At 37.9% G+C, this 19212-nt stretch overlaps 1 protein-coding gene across 5 annotated transcripts in view; it reads left to right on the top strand.

Moving 5' to 3' along the window:
• LOC150084425 (oxidation resistance protein 1A-like) overlaps window positions 1–19212 on the top strand; it is a 250740-nt gene that overhangs the window by 83845 nt on the left and 147683 nt on the right. For all 5 annotated transcript variants that reach the window (XM_090376063.1, XM_090376059.1, XM_090376064.1 and 2 more), the window contains 2 exons: window positions 1692–1895; window positions 13930–14114. In XM_090376063.1, coding sequence (XP_090232189.1) covers window positions 1692–1895; window positions 13930–14114 — 389 coding nt within the window. The remainder of the gene's footprint in view (window positions 1–1691; window positions 1896–13929; window positions 14115–19212) is intronic.

The following is a 19212-nucleotide window of genomic DNA, read 5'->3' on the forward strand; positions in this document are numbered from 1 at the left end:
TGATTCTACCAACTGTACTTCCCATGAGGACCTCTATCCTGTGAACTTCTCTGACCATGCGGTCGACGAGCAATATGGCCTTAGTTGCTAATGCTCCTAAAAACCAAATAACATCAACATCACCATGCGGTCATCCTGGAGTATAAACAGAAAATTTGATTGCATCAGGGCAGTTTTGGAGGATTACTCAGGTAGACAAAACAACAATCAAGTAGGGTGAATCAACACAAAGATTATATTTTTCAGGATTTCTTCATTATTAAAATTACTTAAATTTTCGTTTTTTTTTTGTTTTTTTTTTAATTTCTAAAGACTCCCTCTTTAAAATTTTTATAATGATGTTAAAGTCTGAAAACAGTCTTTAAGGGGTGTACCTGTAAGTAAATTACAGGTACACCCTCTAGACTGCCTCAGTTGAGAGAATCCAGTCTGTGTTTATCCCCCCCCCCCTTCCTGCTGTTTTAAAATAGAAAAACGACTTGTACAGGTGGTTCATGTTATCGGTAGTGGCAATAGTAGTCATTTTCCTATTTTAAAACAATGGGAAGGGGGGGATAAACACCAAGACTGACGCAGTCTGGAGGTGTACCCATAAGTAAATTTCAGCCACAAAGGCATTACACTCACGAACTCCAATGATCTGCTTTTAATAATGAGGAAAAACTAATCAATACATCGTTATCGACTTCTACTGCCACTACCGATAACACGTACCATCTGTTTACCGAGAATGCAGGGAGAAACTGCGGTAGTGTGAAATGAGCTTGTCCGATAAGTTTCCCGTGGTTCTCATTGTTGGCTTTCTTTACCCTAGTCCATAGTTTTTTTTTTTTTCATCTTGTTTTATAAGATGTTAAGCCATCAAAATAACCTGTTCTAAAATTAATACTTTTGATATACCCTATTCTCAGAACTTTTTGATCCTCATAGAAGCTTATAATGCTTCTGCATGTGAATGTTTCTGAATGTGTTTTTTTTTTTTTTAATGGTTGTTAATATGATTAATATAAAAATAAATTGTTATGCTCATAGTTTACAGTAGCTAATTTTCTGAAAAATGCTAAACAATATTTTGGGAATTTCCCACTTCCCTAAAACAAATAAAATGAGCAGCAGCACAAAAAATCTTCTCCTACAAAGATAAAAATGAAAATTATACATTGCTAGTGACAAAGTATACTAGCAATGTATAATTTTTTTTTAATCTTCATTTTCTAAATTTTTGCAGTTGGAAGAAATATGAAACTTCTGTGGTTTAATATCTTCCTCACCCCTTCAAGAGGCATCCATTTCTATGAGAAGCTGTGACCTTCACTGCCACAAACAGTTTGTTGCACTGTCAGAAATGTAGCCAGACTCAATCAGAAATATTGCACAAACAAAGGCATTGATGGAAACTGACTAGAGTACACACCACAGGCTACATGCTGTTTCTGTGGATTGTACTGAAGAATTCATTTGTAAAGCAGGTTACACGAGTCTCATAAAAAACTAGGTTCATTTTTGACCACATCTGTCCATAATCACTGAACTTTTTTTTTGTACCCATATTGTCGCTTTCAGGTTAAATTATTTTTTTGATATTGTCTAATTAATTCTGTATAATGTCCTATAAACAGTACAAAGATATTGATATATTTATGATTAATTTTATGACATTGCTTAATTATGCCTATCATTTCTTATATCAGGACAGTATATCAAGTGTGCCACACATTAGTCCAAAACCAGGACATGTTGAGAGAATCCAGTCTCCATCATCTTCAGGTGGTGGGTCTCCAATTAGATGTTTACCAGAAGCACAGTGCTGTCCATCACTTCTGGCAGAGGAATTGGATAAAGAATGTCTTGAAAAGTTCTTAAAGATTAATGCTCGTTACATTACTGATGGAGAGGTAATTTTTATATATTGAAGTTGATTAAAATTTATTAAAAGAAATAATGGAAGAATGAAATTGAAGAAATAATGAAACTAGGAAGAATGAGTTGCTGATTAAACAGCGAAACTCTGTTGCTGTTTAATCAACAACAAGCAGCTATTCTATTAGCTATATTAGAATAATAGAGTTAATTTTTTGCTCCATTATTATTTTCTCTTCAGAGATGGTATTTGAGCATATGTCTACTTTGATATTCCTTCCTAATCCTGAAATCTCTTTTCAATCTTCTCTGGCTTAAAATCTCTACCCCATTCTCTTAAATTCTGTACTGCCTCTATCATTTCTCCTGATTCTATGGATTACTTGGAACTTTTTTACTTCTTTTCTTTGAAACTCCACTTTCTCCAGTCAATTTCTTAACAGTGAACTTATTTCCCTTGTGAAATTTTAATATTCTCAACTTAGCTGTTCAGTTTTTTGGTTACATGGATACAACTGGGAGATTCTGAGGCTTTGCAATTACTAATGACCGTATGACCATACACAGCTTTTTCATTTACCTACCAGAAAAAAAAGACAATCCTAACCACATAACTAACACTATTTTTTCCTCACCAGCAACCTTTCAGAGTACACTGTCATTTGTTAATGGACTTTTATGCATCCTAGATGACAACTTAGTAATGGTCTCTTCTTCAGTGGAACCTCTATTTCATGGCCTTTCCCAGCCTCATCATTTGACATTACAAGAATGTGAAATGGGAAGATCTGTGTGATTTTTTATGCCTCTTTTTTCCTGGTTAGATTATTGTTTTAAATCATCTGAGCTCAGATTGTGTCTGTAAAATTATTCTTCTAAGAATGAAATCCTTTATTTCACATTCTGTCCTAAAATTCCTTCCTTTATGTAAACCTTGGTTTTCTAGTAAATGTGCTATGGCTGTTTGAGGTAAGCATATTACATATTGCATCTAGTTTCCAAATTTCCAGCTTCATTTTCTGCATACACTAAATCTCACAATAATTGTAAAACAATTATTAATCAGTCCAAACTCAGTTTTGAACAGTCTTAAGAGTGGAAAGCTTGCTTCTTGTACAAATGGTAGGTGTCTTCTAGTCTCTTGCTAAGTTATTGGTCATAACTTTTGTCCATCTGTACTCCCACGTCTGTTACAACCTTATGGTTCTATTGCATTCTCAGTTAAAGAAGAAGCCAATTTATTAGCACCTTAGTTTACCTCCAATTCTTGTATTGATCATCTTAGTAAATTACTCCTACTGTAGTAAACACACTTTACTCTATGCTTCCCATGGTCTTTTGACAAAAAAGACGTTAGAAGGATCCTGAACAGTTTTGTTTCCACGAAAGTGGTAGGTCCTAATTACATTTTTCAACTTGTTCTCAAAAGTTGTGTCCTGAGAACTATCTCAATCTTCCATCTGATCAATGATTACTGATATGCATTTCATCAGTTGACCCTCTGGTGATATATTGGCTTATGTTACTCATTTTTGTATATTTTCAATGGAAAAGTTCAGCAAAACTCAAATGTAGGTTCTCCTTTTGGGAGAAGATACTCAACATGTTTTCATTAACATTGCTCTGGCATTCATTACTGTAATAGATAGTCAGGTTCTGAAGACATTGCTTTTCCAGTGACATCTGTTCAAAAGACTTTCTTGCGTTTGACATCATTATTACACTATATGTGAAAGTTATTTTGATCAGATGTTTGCTTTCCAGATGGCCATGACATATCATTCTCAAGCTTAAAGTGATTATATAATTACACTGATGAGCCAAAACATTATGACCACCTACCTAATATGCTGTTGGTCTTCCCCGTGCAGCCAAAACAGCTTGTACCTGGCGAGCATTGGATGCTACAAGATTTCTAAATGTGTCTTGCGGTATATGGTACCAACACGTAACCAGCAGATCCTTTAACTCCTGTAAGGTCTGTGGTTGATACGCCACAGATTGGAGTTGCTGTTCCAACACAAACCGCAGATGCTCGATGGGATTGGTGTCTGAGGAATTTGGAGGCCATGGCTATACCTGGAAGTCATCCTCATGTTCCATGAACCAGTCTCGAACGGTCCGGGTGGTGTGGCACGGCACATTATCCTGCTGAAAGACGATACTGCCAGAGAGGAAGACCGTTGCCGTGAAAGGGTGTACCTGGTCAGCAATGATGTTTAGGTAGGTGGTATATGTCAGAGTGCTCAGCACATGGGATGACTGGACCCTGGGTATCCCAGCAGACCATCACCCAAAGCATGACACTGCTGCTACCAGCTTCTTTTTGTCCCGCGGTGCATCCAGGCGCCATCACTTTCCCAGGTAAATGACGTACGTGTACCCGGCTGTCCACATGGTGCAACAGGAAACATGGTTCATCGAATCAGACGACCTTCTTCCAGTCGCTCAAGGTCCAGTTTTGGTGCTCACGTGCCCATTGTAGGCACTGTTGCCAGTGAACCGTGGTTAGCATGGACACTCAGAGTGGCCTGTGGCTACCCAGCCCCATTTTTAGCAGGGTTCAATGTACCGTGTGTTGTGACACATTACTCCTGTCACCAGCATTCCAATTACCGGTGAGTCGCACCACTTTTGCCCTTTGTTGCGATTTACCATCCAGGAGCGCCTTCACTCACCTCGAGCATCAATGAACCGTGGTCGTCCAGCACCTCACCAGTGATTCGTGGGTTCCCCCTCCTCGGACCACTTTCAGTATGTACTAACCACAGCTGACTGTGAGCATCCAACCAGCCATGCCATTTCAGATATACTCTCTGACCCAGTCTTCTGTCCATTACAATTTGGCCTTTGTCAAACTTACTTAAGTCTACTGCCTTTCCCATCTGAAGAACAAGAGTAACACTGATTAACGGAGCTTGGTATCGTGTGTTTTTTTTATACCGTGTCCTGACCTGTGCACGTTCCGTAGTTCGCTTTCTTTTTTTTTTTATGAAAACCCCAAACACAAAAGGTATCAAAACCTATAGTACTTTGTACCGTGCATGGGTTGAAGGAGAAGTATGGGGGGGGAATGCCGGAAACTTTGCTCTAGAGACTAAACATGGGTTTCACCACTTCAAGCCTCCAATAAGCAAAGTGGTGGTATTTCACCGGTTGATGAAAGTCATCTACCACCTACCTGCAGTTGCTTCGACTTGCTGATCATAATGTTTTGGCTCATCGGTGCATATTATTATATTAAAGTGATTATTTTGTGAAGAAGAGCTAAGAAGAACCATTGGAAGTTCCAGTTGACTTTAAATTGTGCTATGGCAGCTAAAAGTAAGTTTTAGCACAGTTAACACAATAAAATGGCTGAAATGTCTAGTCAGTGCCAGATTTTGGCTTAAGGCCTCATGTTTAAATCCATCACTGTGCGTAGTAAACATCAAAACTGAGCAGATAATTGCAGTGTCTTTTAGACAATTTTAACAAATGTGTAATCCATAATATGATTATCAGTTCTTCAGTTTCAAAGAAAATAATTCCCTCTGTATGAAAGTTTGTGGTTTTTAACTGCAACTCCCAACTAAGTCCGAGCTCCAAACTTTAACACCCATATGCACAACATTATCATAAAACATCCATTGTCAACTTTATATTATCATCTAACTCCAGGGGCTCACACCTGGTGAGTATGGGCTTGGCACACCCAGGGTCCTGAGCTGGATATCATCATTCTTCTTTTTCTTGGTGAATCCTTCTACTTCTTACTCGCTCTCTCTCTCGCTCTCTCAACTACCTTAGTGCTATCTTGGCAGGGTCTGCCAAGATAGCCCTAAGATGGTTAAAAGTTGGTTGGTTGGTTTGATGATAATATAAAGTTAACTACAGATGTTTTATGAGTATGAAAGTTGCTATTCATATTAAAGAAAAGGGGAAAAAATCATTTTTTGTAACTTGATAAAATAAAAGTACATTAATTTAAAAAAAAAAAAATTCTATTAACAAAAATCCTGTTGTCTGTTTTTCAGTAAACTTTCTTTATGTATTATATACCCCTATTACTTTAACAAATTCAACCACTCAGTTGATTACTTTGGGATTTTGGAAGTTATATTTCTTCCCCTCCTTCAACAGATATCTGATGAAAATAGAATATTTAGATAAACAATCACAAAAAACAGGAAAGAAATAATAACACTGTTAAGCAAAAGCAAGGACAAAGGGTTTCAGGTTGGGGAAGGGTTGAAAAGTTGTTCATGTAAAACTAACACATCATCAGAACTTTAGTACCTTCTGGTGCAGTGAACCGGTCCATTGTCAGAGCAATCCTAATCACTTCGAGTGTCTTTGCATGAGAAGGCGGACCATAGTTGCTTTTGACACTTACAAGGCTATTGACTTTTCCAAGGAGGAACTGAATCTTCCCAAGATCCGGTTCCACTTACTCTTTTTCTCTTATATATATTATTGACCTTCTACTGACTGAAAATGCTATCCATAGTTTCCTTTGATGCACACTACACCCTTCAGTGTGAGAAACCTTGCACTATACAAGTGGCTTCAACTTCTTGAGTATCCACCTAGTTCCTTAAATGCTGCCCTCCAGGTAATTCTCTGATGGGGGTGAAGAAAACTTTTAACTTCAATCCTTTTGCAACTCAATCCTGTCTTATTTCTTTTAAAACAAACAAAACAAAAAAAAGAAGTGTACCGTTCCTCTGCTCATCTTCATTGACACTCAGATTTCTGGACAAGATCGTATATCGCTATTGCAGTTTGTCTAACTTCTAATCTCCTTTTGCATAAACATATCACAAACATTGCTTCCTCTATATCAAAACTGTTTTCTTTTTTGCTTTCAGCATCACTTTTCTTCTGAATAGCTATTGACTTTGTACAAACCTCAAAATCTGCCCTATCATGAAATATTGTTCCCACATTTGGAAAGGTGCTCCCCAAATCCTCTCTCAAGCTCCTAGATTCTATTCAGAGGAGGGCAGTCAGGTTATATGAATAGAATAGAATCTTTACTTGCAGCATGATATACAAACAATTAGACCCATCATGGCATGGTGGCACCAGGAGTTTACAGTCCATATTTACAAAAGAGATACACATGAGAAAAACATATGTTACAAATCCAGATTATTGGGAGGCAACAAAGCATAGTTCTACATTTTCAGTTTTACGAGGATTCCCTTCCTATATTTTTTATTGTTGACCACTTCTTCCAAGTCACTGTTGATCGCTTGCAGTGAGGGCAGCATTTGCTTTGGCTGGAATCTGCCAGTTATGGTTTGCTTGCAGCTGTGCTGAAGACTGGAAATAAGGGGAAGGAATGTGCCAAGACCTGTGATCACAGAAGTTCGGCTCTGTAATTTTACCGATGGCCATCTTGATGGTGAACAGCAGCCTTCTTTCTCAGATGTAGGATTGGAGCCTGCGCAGTTGAAGGGCATCTGCTAACTGCATTGATCTGAGAGCTGGGGGAAGGTGGAGTTTGGTGTTAGCCCATTTTAGAAGCCAGAATTTGGCAGAGAATATTCTTTTAATGTTGGATTCGGCAGCCGAGGCCCATATCTCTGAAGCATACAGTATTGTCGGGTATAAGTTTGATGCGATGTATCTTTTTAACCAGGTATGGGTCGGTGGTGTAGAGCAGCTGTAGCTTGGCAACCCAGAGTAGTGAAGTCAGCCTCGACTGTATGAGGTTTACGTGATCATTGAAGGATAACTTGGAGTCGAAAACGACCCCCCAGATCTTTGTGCATTTGAACACTTGGAACTGAGAAGCCATTGAGCGCAGGTACCGACGTTGTTGGGCTGCTCTTTAGTGAAAAATTTATTTGTGCCGATTTTAGGGCATTAATTTGGAGGTTGAAAGCATTAAGGTAGTCAGCCATGTCTTGTAGTTTCCTATTGATTTGCTGAGTGGTTTCGGCTGCCGAGTCGGATAGCGATATCCTAGTAAGAAGCTTGACATTGTCAGCATATGTGATCCAATTGCATTTGTTGGCCACAAATGGCACTATGATTGTTGTGAAGAGAACGCTAGGCAGGACCACCCCCCTTGAGGCACACACCGGCAGTTATGTGACGCTGGAAGGTCTTTGTTCCAATCTTTAGCACAAGGTTCCTCTTGGATAGGAGAGATTCTAGGAACCAGAGAAAATAACCACAAAAATTGAAGCAGTTTTCTAAGAGTTGTTAGGAGATTGGGTATATAGATGGCATCAAATGCAGAATGGATGTCAAGATATAACTGACAATTCCTGCCTTTGTCCTAAGGCTTCTAAGATGTGCAGTGTGGTTGTTGCAAGGTTAGTTATAGTTGACCTTCCTGATATCCCATAGTGTATTTTCTGAGGACTGTCACAGAGGATTTGATGGGTGATGGATGGTAGTAGTGCTTTTTCCAGAATTTTTAGCAATACAGAGGTGCAAGCATTGGGCCTATGTTGGCTTGGGAGAGTTTATTGTTGGTGGTTAGGAAGGGGCCAGACAGAGTACCTATTGCACTGTGGTGGAAAGTAATGAACTTCGAGGCATCTGTTATTTAGATTGAGGAGTGGATCGATGATAAAGATGCTTAAGCATTTGATGATAAACTGGGCGATGCCATCGTCACTATTGGATGCTGTGAGAGGAAAAGTGTTAATGGCCTGCATCAGTTGTTTCTTGGAAATTCGAATCGTAGTTAGACTCTCAGTGGGATGAGAGTGACTGAAGAGTGGCAGGTTGGGTTAGAGCTGAAGGCTGCTTAGAAAATCTGGCAACATAGTCGAGCTAGTCAACCGGGTCGATGTTGCTGGGAGAACAAGCCTTTGTTTTGTAGAATGGTTCCCCCCTTTTTTGGGTTCTTTTGAGGTTCTTAATTGCAGCTGATTTTGTTTCTGTTGAATTTGGCCCTGGATTTGAAGAATACAATACGGTCTTGGACATTGCCAGAAGCTTTCCATTTGATGTGTAGTGGAAACTTGGGTTGAGTTGGGGAGTCCAACACGCTCTGGAGCACAGAGTGATGGTGACTGTCTTGGTAGCAGTGTGAAGGGCGATGGTAGTGATCCATTTGGTCATTAGATTGATTGCAAGGCTCGGCTCACATCCATCTAAGATGTTCCACAGGACTGTGGATGCAGCTTCAATGCAGCACATTGGATTCAGAAATTTTAGGGCGATGACCTTTCGCACAGATTTGGTTTTGGGGATATTGAAGTATATTCTGGGTAGAAGAGCAGTAAATATGATTTGTTGGTAGTCTGATTGAAGAAACCACAGGCAACACCTGTGGTTTCTTCAAGTTGACATATCGCCAAAGAATAGACTATGCCCAGCAGGTTTTGGTTTCTTGTTGGTAGGTAGTTAACTTGGAAGATTTGGATTGATTGGAGAAATTTTGTGACCTGACTTTTGAGGTGTTGGTTAGATGGTGGAAGATTGAAGTTTCCACATATGATATGAGTGGCTGCTGGGTACAGATTATTTATTAACCAGTTAGTGGCTTCGTCGATAGCCATCATAGTTGGCATTGGAGAAAGGTACAGAGATGCGACATCTGTAGTAGTATCTTGATGTTCCAGAGTTATCATTAAGGCTTCCATGTCTTGGGAGGTGCTTGAGACAGAGTGTACGATGGAGAATTTTGCCATATTGAAGATTATAGCCAGAACCCCCCCCCCCCTGCGGTTATTGCGGGAGGCAGCAAGTACACGAAAGCCCTTGGGAATGGAGCAACTTATATCTGTCTGGTTCGTATCTAACCATGTTTCAGTGAGACACAAGTTGTCTAGGGAGTTTGAAAGTAGAATCTCTTCCAGTGTATTAAGTTTGTTTTTTAAGGACTTGATATTCTGGAACATTATGTAGATGGTAGGAGAGGTTGTTATGCTTATCCTCACTGGAGGGAGTCTTGCTTCCCGGCTGCATACAAGTTGACTCTTGTCGTTGAGAGATCATGACAGCGATGGGACGAACTTGGGTTCCCTCGTATTAGAGGATGGTATTAGCAACTTTGGGTGGAGTTTGTTCCAGTATCTTAGTGTGGGAAGGTTCTGGTGGTGACGCCCTTTCTGGCAAGCAATTATACTTGCCAAGTCAGCTGTGACTACGGTGGGAGTACCTCTGTTGGTCCGAGTAGTCGCTTTAGGTTTTGAGATTGGCTGGTAGTGAATAAATGGCCTGATCCCTCATTCCAACAGGCCAAATGGCAATGCTTCCTATCAGGTCTGCTTGGTGTGGGCTACAGTCAATTTTAAATGCAGCATATTGGTGACCCCTAGTTTGTAGTTTGTGTACTGTTGGCTGTAGATTCAGCTCTTCGTATAAGACCTGTTTGACTAGTTCAGGGGTTGTGCATGGTGCCAGTCTAGATACAAACAAGGTGGTTGTACTGTTTCTGGTAGTGTCTTGAGTCCCGAAAGCTCGTAGCGTGGAGTTTATTGCTGTGCCATACTTCACAGCTTTTCTCTGAGTGCGTGTTTATTGTCTGGTATCGCCGCTTAGTGAAGCTGCTACAGATTGAGCAGTGCTGTTATTGTGCTTATCAACCGTCTGAACTTGAATTGTGTCAACTGAGCTCACTTGGACGTCGACAAGTGAGGTTGTTGGTATATTTTTTTGAACTGCATTGGGAAGTTAGCGATGGGTTTGGGTCACAATCAGGGATTGAAGTAGGGAGAGAACTGTGCGATTTTATCGCGGTGCATATTATAGCGTGACTTATGACTTTTTTTCCACTATTGCTCACCTCGGTGGCCAGAATTTGCTCATATGACTTATCCCGGGGGGACTCTGAAGATTGAGCATCATGTGTTTGTTAGGGCTGTGCAGCCACGTTGGAACGATGCTCTTGTATCAGCAGACTTGCGCATAATGCTTTCCATGGTTTTCAGTGTGTGAGAGTTGGCTTGCAGGTTGGCATTGATTTACTGACTTGTTAGGCAACTTGTTATTTTTGCCATGAGATCTTCCACTATTTCGTTGATTTTGCTGTTAATGATTTGCTTTAGGGATGACTTTAGGTGTTGAATGGTAATTGATGGTTCGGTTTGGCACCCTTCGGACCTCCATGCAGGTGTGCTTCGATTGTTTTCAGATATTTGCATAATATAAGCTGTCTGAGGGGTTGCTGAAGATGCATCGATACTTGCATCCAATGCCGACAGGTTCAGGTGGCCTGGTGTTGGTGTGAGGCGTTATATCTGTGGCAGAGGTTTCAGTCTCGTAGGTATTATTGTTCATATTTTCTGGCAGACTGGGCATAGTGCTGAGTATTATGCCAGTCTGGTGATGGCGCGACTTCTGTAAATTCTGCCTCGCTGGGTGTTATTTGCTTAGTGCTTTAGGCTGTGCATGGTGAGTTCTGTGAATTGTTGTTGGAAAATTTTGGGTTGTCTTTGTCGCCTGATGAACGTAGCTTCTTGCAGCACGATCCCTTGAATTTCAGCCTGGCTGCCATGGAAAGTTTCTTCCAGCTGGATGGGGATAGGCCTAAACATTCGAGAAAGACGGGGTTGTCACAGCTAGTACAGAGGATGATGTCACCAATCAAATGATAGCAGAGGGCACACTTCTTTGTGAGTTGAGAGGCTTTCCGTTTCTGCTCATATTTGGGAGGAATGCAGTGGGGGATATTCAATAGACAGGTGTTTGCATAGTCTACGTGGATGTCTTGCTATGAGTTGGTTTCAGGCTAGGGGTTGCAAACTTTTCGTGCAGTTGAATAGTAGGCAAGCAGAATCAGCGGGAGGCTGAGTGATAGCAATGGGTGCACTTCAGCTTAATGCTGTGATTGAAATGTTAGATTTTCAGTGCCTCTGGGGCTATAGCTAGTGAACAAAGGCAGAATACAACGTGCTATAGCATTTCATACTCATTTGCAGTGATATGAATATGGAAAAACAGTAAACATTATTTACTTGATTCAGGTGGTAGGATGAAAGCTTCGCCAGTGTATCAGTCACTCGATAAGGATATAGGTGACGTGTACTTCGTCTATAGGTTAAACATTAAAACCACTGTAATTAGCGTCAAACTGCAGACCACACAAACTATTGATGAGTTTGTGTATTAATGACCTGTCTCTTAAGAACTCTCTTCCCTTCCAAGTCAATTTCTTCTTCATGCTTTTTTTTTTTGTATAGATGTACTTCCATTGGCTCTTTTCTTCTAAATTTGCAACTGTAATTCAAGCACTCTCCTAAAGAACAGTCCAACAGCATACCAAAAAAGGGTATGTTTGTTCAACTTCAAACTCGCAGAACTCATTTATCCCTTCTACTTCTGTTTTCCGGGAACAACTTTCTTTAATCTTTCTTTTCTTCTCATAATAAAATGTTATCCATATTCATTTGTTAGTGCTGAACACAAATACGAGGTGTAGCAATAATGCTTCTTAACTGGTGCTGTTTCTGTCATGTTCAACGAGCTTGAAAATAAACAGAAGTGGTATGTTGCAGGTCAAACTTCATCCAACAGATAGTGGTACAGAGATTGTCCAGTAGATTCGCAGGTTGCCAGTAACAGCCAGTTTCATTATTAGCATTAACGTTCTCTGTCACCATTTTGCAATGGAGCAATGAAAGATTATCACATTTTGCTTTGAACTGAGGAAATCTGCAACAGAAATACAAATGTTAAGTTGTACCAGTGTGTGTGAATGATATAAGCGGTTGTAATTGTATAAGGTGTCTGCCAGCCTCTCGAAATGATAGAGTTGCAACAGTTAGGGAAATTGTGGCAAGAGATCGTTGTTTGACTTGCAGAATGACAGCTGGTGAGTTGGATATGAATATAGAGATGATTTGTCAAATTCTGCATGAAGATTGATACCCTCTTTCCCATTGAGTGTTGATAGTTTATAGGGTTTTGTTAGGTTGGTTATCTAGTGTTCTGTTTGTAACAGAACACAGAGTTGTAATTGTACAGGATTTTAATTTGCAAGTGGTTCTAGTGCTCAGACGACATCAGGTTTTATTAATGACATGAGTATTTTATATTTTTATGAAATATTATCCCCTCTCTCCCCCATCTGTTTTTATTGTAGATTGGATGGTCTTTTTGAATTGTGGCATATCAGAAATTCTAATCACTTTCCCCTCGTTTTTCTCCATCAGGGAGTGTTTGAGTGATTATAGTTCTGTTGAGGTTGACGATAGAGTTGCAACAGAGACTACCTATGTACTGAAGTATGTTAATGTGAAATTATTTTGTACTCACTGGATTGCTTGGAAGATCTCCATATAGATCAATGCTACACTAGTTATCTCATTGGTTAGTTTTCATTGTGCAACACTTAGTGCTGTGTGGTTGTGTGTGGTTTCTCTACATTCCAAAGGTGCCTCCGTAGCCAGGTGGGCAGGAACAGCAGTGCATAGCACACGCTTCTTGATTAGACCGGGGTTCGAGCCCGTGAACACCAAATACGGAGGATGCAGAAAGGGCAGAGAATGACCACCGCATATCCCCGGAGCAATATGGCCTTAGTTGCTAATGCTCCTAAAAACCAAATAACAAACAAACAAACACTTCATTTTTTACATTTAGGTACTTTTCTCGTCAAACATATTTCCAAAAGTCGTCTTCTGATGATCTGGCTTTTAGGAAGATTTTGCAATGTAATAATTTCATTTTCAAGTAATATTTTCTGTGTAAAAAAAATCTCAGCGTGTTTTTTTTTTTTTTTTTTTTTTTTCCCATGAAAAAGTACTGTATCTGTACTCCTACTAATCTAATTGTTTTACAATAGAGCATAAATCCTTTTCTAATTCTTAATTTTAATATTTTCTTTTTCTTTGTTTTTAATGATTTGTGTGTATTTCCAGTAACATTGTCATTTTCATTGATAACTTTATTGCAGAAATAGTGTACAGTCTGTGTTTTATGTTGCTTGATTTTAAAGTTTTCTTTCTGTACACCTTTTTATGTATACATTTCCACTCTGCATCACTAAACAGTCCTGAACAGCTTGCATTCTTGTATCTTCAGTTATTATTAATCAGTTATTGAGTTATCAATTAAGCTGTCTCCTGAAGAGATCACAATAAGTGGCATTCACTATGTTTTTTTTTTTTTTTTTAACAGGGAGTTGTGGGTGGAGTCCTTATTGTAACACCAAATACTCTGATGTTTGATCCTAATGTCATGGAACCACTTGTTATTGAACAAGGATCTGAAAGATATGGTGTTGTTGCACCAATGGATATGGTCATAAGAGCAGCTATATACCATGATATTGCTCGAATGAAAGTCAAGGATGCACCTCAGATGTAAGTATAAAACTCTCGGTAAGAAATATAAAATAAATTTATGGGCAACTTATTCAGTTCTTAATCTGTATTTTTAGACTCTAGATTATGGTTTATAAAAAAAAGAAAGAAGAGAAACTCATTCTGTTTTATTTGTAAGCATTGTTGTACATATGCAGCCAGTCAGTGTCAGAAAAATTTCTCCTATAAAAGAATTAATAGAATTTGTGTTAGTACATGATGAGATTTGCGATTGAACCAACAGGCTATAGGTTTGAATGTCAAAATAAGCAGTATACAGTGCCATTGAAGTAGTAATTATAGTGTATACCAGTGTTTCTCAAAGGGTGTGCCGCGTCACATTAATGTGCCACAAAATTTTCCAAGTGTGACGCGAAATCTTAAAAAACAACTAGCGTCGTTTTTATTTTAATATCATTGTCCAAATATACGTACAATACCATTAATAAGCATAAAGTACACGAATGATCTTTTTATGACGAATTGAAATTGCATTTAGACGCCAACACTATTTGAATAAAGACCAATTATCTGTCGCCTGCAGACCACGTGAATCGGACCGACGCAATACTGTATAAGTGCGCTGACCCCTGAATTACCTCAGAAAGTCAAAATATGGGATCCCGTCTCTAGTCTCTCTAGTTCTCTGGGAGTTGTATACCGTAGGCATGCGGCGTATTACGTGTTTATATATATATTGTGTTTTTAATATTGTCATATTAAACTGTGTTTGTGTTGTAAAGTAAATAATTTAGGGTTAGGCGATTTCTTAAGGTAATTTAAATGCATATAAAAATTAAAAATTAAAAATTCTACAAAACCGTTTTTTGTTTATTAGAAAAAACTGAAAATGGATATACGAAAATTTTTAAATAAAAACAAAAATATTGATATCGGCGACAGTATTTCTACAGCAGATACAAATATATCCATTGAAAATAGTGATAATATGAACAATACCAGCGCCGATGAATCTCAGCCAAAAAGATCGAAAATTAGTACAAGAAAATATAATGAAGATTACTTAAATTTTGATTTTACGTGGACAGGGGACATAAATTTCCCCTTACCTTTATGTGTTGTATGTGGACATAAAAGAGCAAACAGTGCAATGGTTCCTAGAAAGCTAAAACGCCATATGGAAAAAGTTCATCAAAATTTGATGTCTAAAGACAAAAGGTATTTTGAACGATTAATGCCAAAGAAATACAAAAATTGGAAAACACAATAAAAGTGTTTGACCAAGCACAAATTGCCTCCTATGAAGTAGCGCAACTTATTGCACAAAAAGGGAAACCTCATTCGATTGGAGAAACGTTGATCGGTCCTGCTTGTCGTATAATGGTTAAATGTATGTTCGGCAAAGATTCAGAAGCTGAAATAAATAAAATTCCTCTTTCCAACGATACTATAAGTCTTTTTTTTTTTTTTTTGTAGGCACATAGGCTTCTTGTGGCCATAAGGCACCTCCCAAGTTTTTTGCAGTACTTTGATCCAAGCCCGAGGCGGGAATCGAACCCGCGACCTTTGGGTTGTCAGGCAGGCACTTACCCACCTGGCTAGCCCGGTCGGCAATACTATAAGTCGAAGAATAATCGATATGTCGGAAAATATAGTAGAAAATGTTCAACCAAAACTTGATGGTCAAATTTTTGCTCCGCAAATAGATGAGTCAACAGATATCTGTAGGAAAGCACAATTAATGGAATTTGTTCGATTCATTGACGGAGATTTAATTATGAACCAATTTTTATTTTGTCAAGAATTGCCAGGAAGAACGACAGGAAGGGAAATATTCAATTGTGTAGATAACGTTTTCGAAAACACAAAGTTATCGTGGAATTTTTGTACAGGCATTTGTACAGATGGTGCTGCATCAATGATCGGACCTGAAAAAAGGTTTTTTTTGGCGTTTGCAAAACAAAAAAATTCAAATCTTATTTCTACACATTGCATTATTCATCGAGAAGCTTTAGTAGGCAAAACTCTCCTGACAGAATTAAGCATTGTACTAGATGACGTAATAAAAATTGTTAACTATATTAAAAGCATACCTTTTAAAATCACGAATTTTCAAAGAATTATGCGACAGCATGGAATATAACTACAATTGTAATTGTTTATTACTACATAATGATATTCGTTGGCTTTCTAGAGGAAAAGTTTTAGCCCGTGTATTTGAATTGCGAGCAGAACTCTGTGCAATTTTTAAAAATGAAATAAGTACCGCATGAAAACAAAAGAATCGTATGAAAATACAAAAATTTTATGATTGTTTTAACAATGTATTGTGGTGTGCAAAACTGGCTTACATAGAACATATATTTGCACATCTTAATATTTTAAATACTAGTTTACAAGGGCGAAACGAAAATATCTTAACATCAACAGATAAGTCAATTGCTTTTGATAAAAAAATTATGCTTGTGGATGAATAAACTTGATGAAAATAATTTAGCTATATTTCCTAAGATTCCTGAACAGATGAGAAATTTTCTTGCACCAATGGTGAAAAACCATTTGGATTTGCTTCAAAAGGCAACAAAAACATATTTTCCATCTATTAAAGGCGCCTCCGTAGCCAGGTGGGCAGGAGCAGCAGTGCGTAGCACACGCTTCTTGATTAGACCGGGGTTCGAGCCCGTGACCACAAAATACGGAGGATGTGGAAAGGTCAGGGAATGACCACCGCATATCCCCGGAGCAATATGGCCTTAGTTGCTAATGCTCCTAAAAGAAACCCAAAAAAACCAAAACCATCTATTAAATCGGAAAAATATGACTGGATTCGAAATCCTTTTATTAATGATACATCAAACTGGAATATTTGTCTTGAAGAAGAGGAAGAATTGATTTCCCTTTCATCCAATCGAACATTAAAAATCAAACATTCGGAATTTCATTTCGATACTTTTGGATTTCAGTCAGAGATGAATATCCAAAGTTATCTAAAAGAGCAATAAATATTTTACTCCAATTTTCTACGTTGTATTTATATGACTTAGGAATTTCAACTCTCACTAACATGAAAAATAAAAAACGATCAAGATTGGAAAATGTCGAAGATGACCTGCAAGTTGCTCTGTATGAAATAAGACCTGATATAGCAGAAATAACAAAACATCGTCAATCACATATTTCACATTGACTATAATTTGCTGAAGGCATACATATTTTCTTTTTGTAATTATTTATTTAATAATTTTTATATTTTATTTTGGTTGTAAGAATTGTTTGCATAACACAGATATGATATAAGTATAAATAAAAAAAATTGTTAATATTATTTTTCATTCTATTTATTTAATTTAGAAATTTCTTCTATGACTACGTAGGTGTGCCGCGAAATTTTTCTTCTTTGGAAAATGTGCTACGAGAGTAAAAAGATTGAGAAACACTGGTGTATACTATCATTAGTTACAAAAGAAAGGGATCAAATATTAGTGAGTTGCCTTATCAGTAACAGAGACAGAATGACAGTGAGAATATTATTGACCAAGGCACTGCCTCAAGCACAATGCTGTCAGAGGCACAAAGAGTTAAGCAATTCACTGTTCATATGATTTTTGGTCAGACATATCATGGTTTCACACTAAAAGATGAGAACCAAAAAAATAAAAATAACTGACTGTGCCAATCCTCTTAATCAAGGACCAGAATTTCCTGTTAACTGGGTTCCCCTTTGACACTGGTATAAATTCTAGCTTCCTAATTTCACTTTTTGATTGTTGAAGCTTATTATTTGATTGTAAAAATCTGTTAAAAGCCTATGTTGAACTGTTATAAATTGAATAATTATGATGCAGCTTTTCAGTAATTGGTTTCTTATATTTTTTTTCTGATTTTTAATCCTAACAGAAGCATGGCTCACTGCCCCACCCAACATCCTAAATAGTGAGATTGTACCCTCATTATTCAATATCACAGGTTGGACAGAACCCAGCAATGAGGTGGTGGAGTGGCTCTTATTCTCCACTCCCAGTCTATTAAAGACATTAAGATACTTGGCAAGTTTGAAAGGATAACTGTAGTCATAAAATTGGCAACTTGTCTCTTTGTGATAATTGCAATCTATCTTTCCTCCACTTGTAACAAGATCACAACATTCCACTCTTCAAACTGAACACGAATAATATGTACAGGCAGTTCCTGCTTTACGAGTTTTCGCTTTACGAGTTCTTGGGTTTATGAGTTCTTTTTTTTTTCAAGTATCAACAAAATCGAAAATATGAACATTAATTGCAATAAATAAATGCTAAATGTTCATCAATACATTTCAAACCATGTGTGTAGCTATACAATACAGTACTACTATGCCTGTTTGTTTGTTCAGTCAGAGATAAGGAGGGAGGTCCAACTCTTAAAGAATTTTGGAAAGAATTCCATATTTTAGATGCAATCAAAATAACAAAATGAGTGTGGGACAAAATTACAGAGAAGAAAATGAAATGTGTTTGGAATAAATTCTGTCATCAGTTTATTGATAATTCTGAAGGATTTTAAAAGCTGGCAGAGATTGTAAAAAATGAAACAGAAGTGGTCGTAAATGGTGCTAACCAATTGCAGCTTGCGGTTTCTACAACTGACGTCACTGTTCTGCTTCAAGAAACCAATGGAGAGCTCACAAATGAAGGGCTCATTGAAATGGCAAAATGTGAAGAAGCTGAGGAAGAAGGTTTAACAGCTCAAACTCCTGTTCGTTCCTTCACTCTCAAGGGGCTTAACGAAGCTTTTCAACACAGTAAAAGCAATTGAGATTTTAGAGTCACAAGATTCAAATTTCGAGTGCTCTGGAAAAGTTGCTACAGATTTAAAAAATGCTTATGCAGGCTATACTGAAATTTATAGAGAAAAGAGAAGATTGCTTGGAAACGAACGACTCTTAATGTATTTCCAAAGAAACTCCTTGTGCTTCCAACAAACTAACAAGTGCCGAGCCAAAGTGTTGAACCATCAATAAGTGTGCATTTAGTCTATGATGAATAAACATTCTTTAACATTTGTATGACATAAATAATATCTTTATTATTGTAATTTGCTTGATTTTAATGGTTGTTTTCATTTCTTTGGAAAAATAAATCATTGTTTAACCATAAAC

Source organism: Mastigoproctus giganteus, chromosome 6 (assembly GCF_048544385.1).
Source record: "Mastigoproctus giganteus isolate SK-2022 chromosome 6, ASM4854438v1, whole genome shotgun sequence".
Classification (NCBI taxonomy): domain Eukaryota; kingdom Metazoa; phylum Arthropoda; class Arachnida; order Uropygi; family Thelyphonidae; genus Mastigoproctus; species Mastigoproctus giganteus.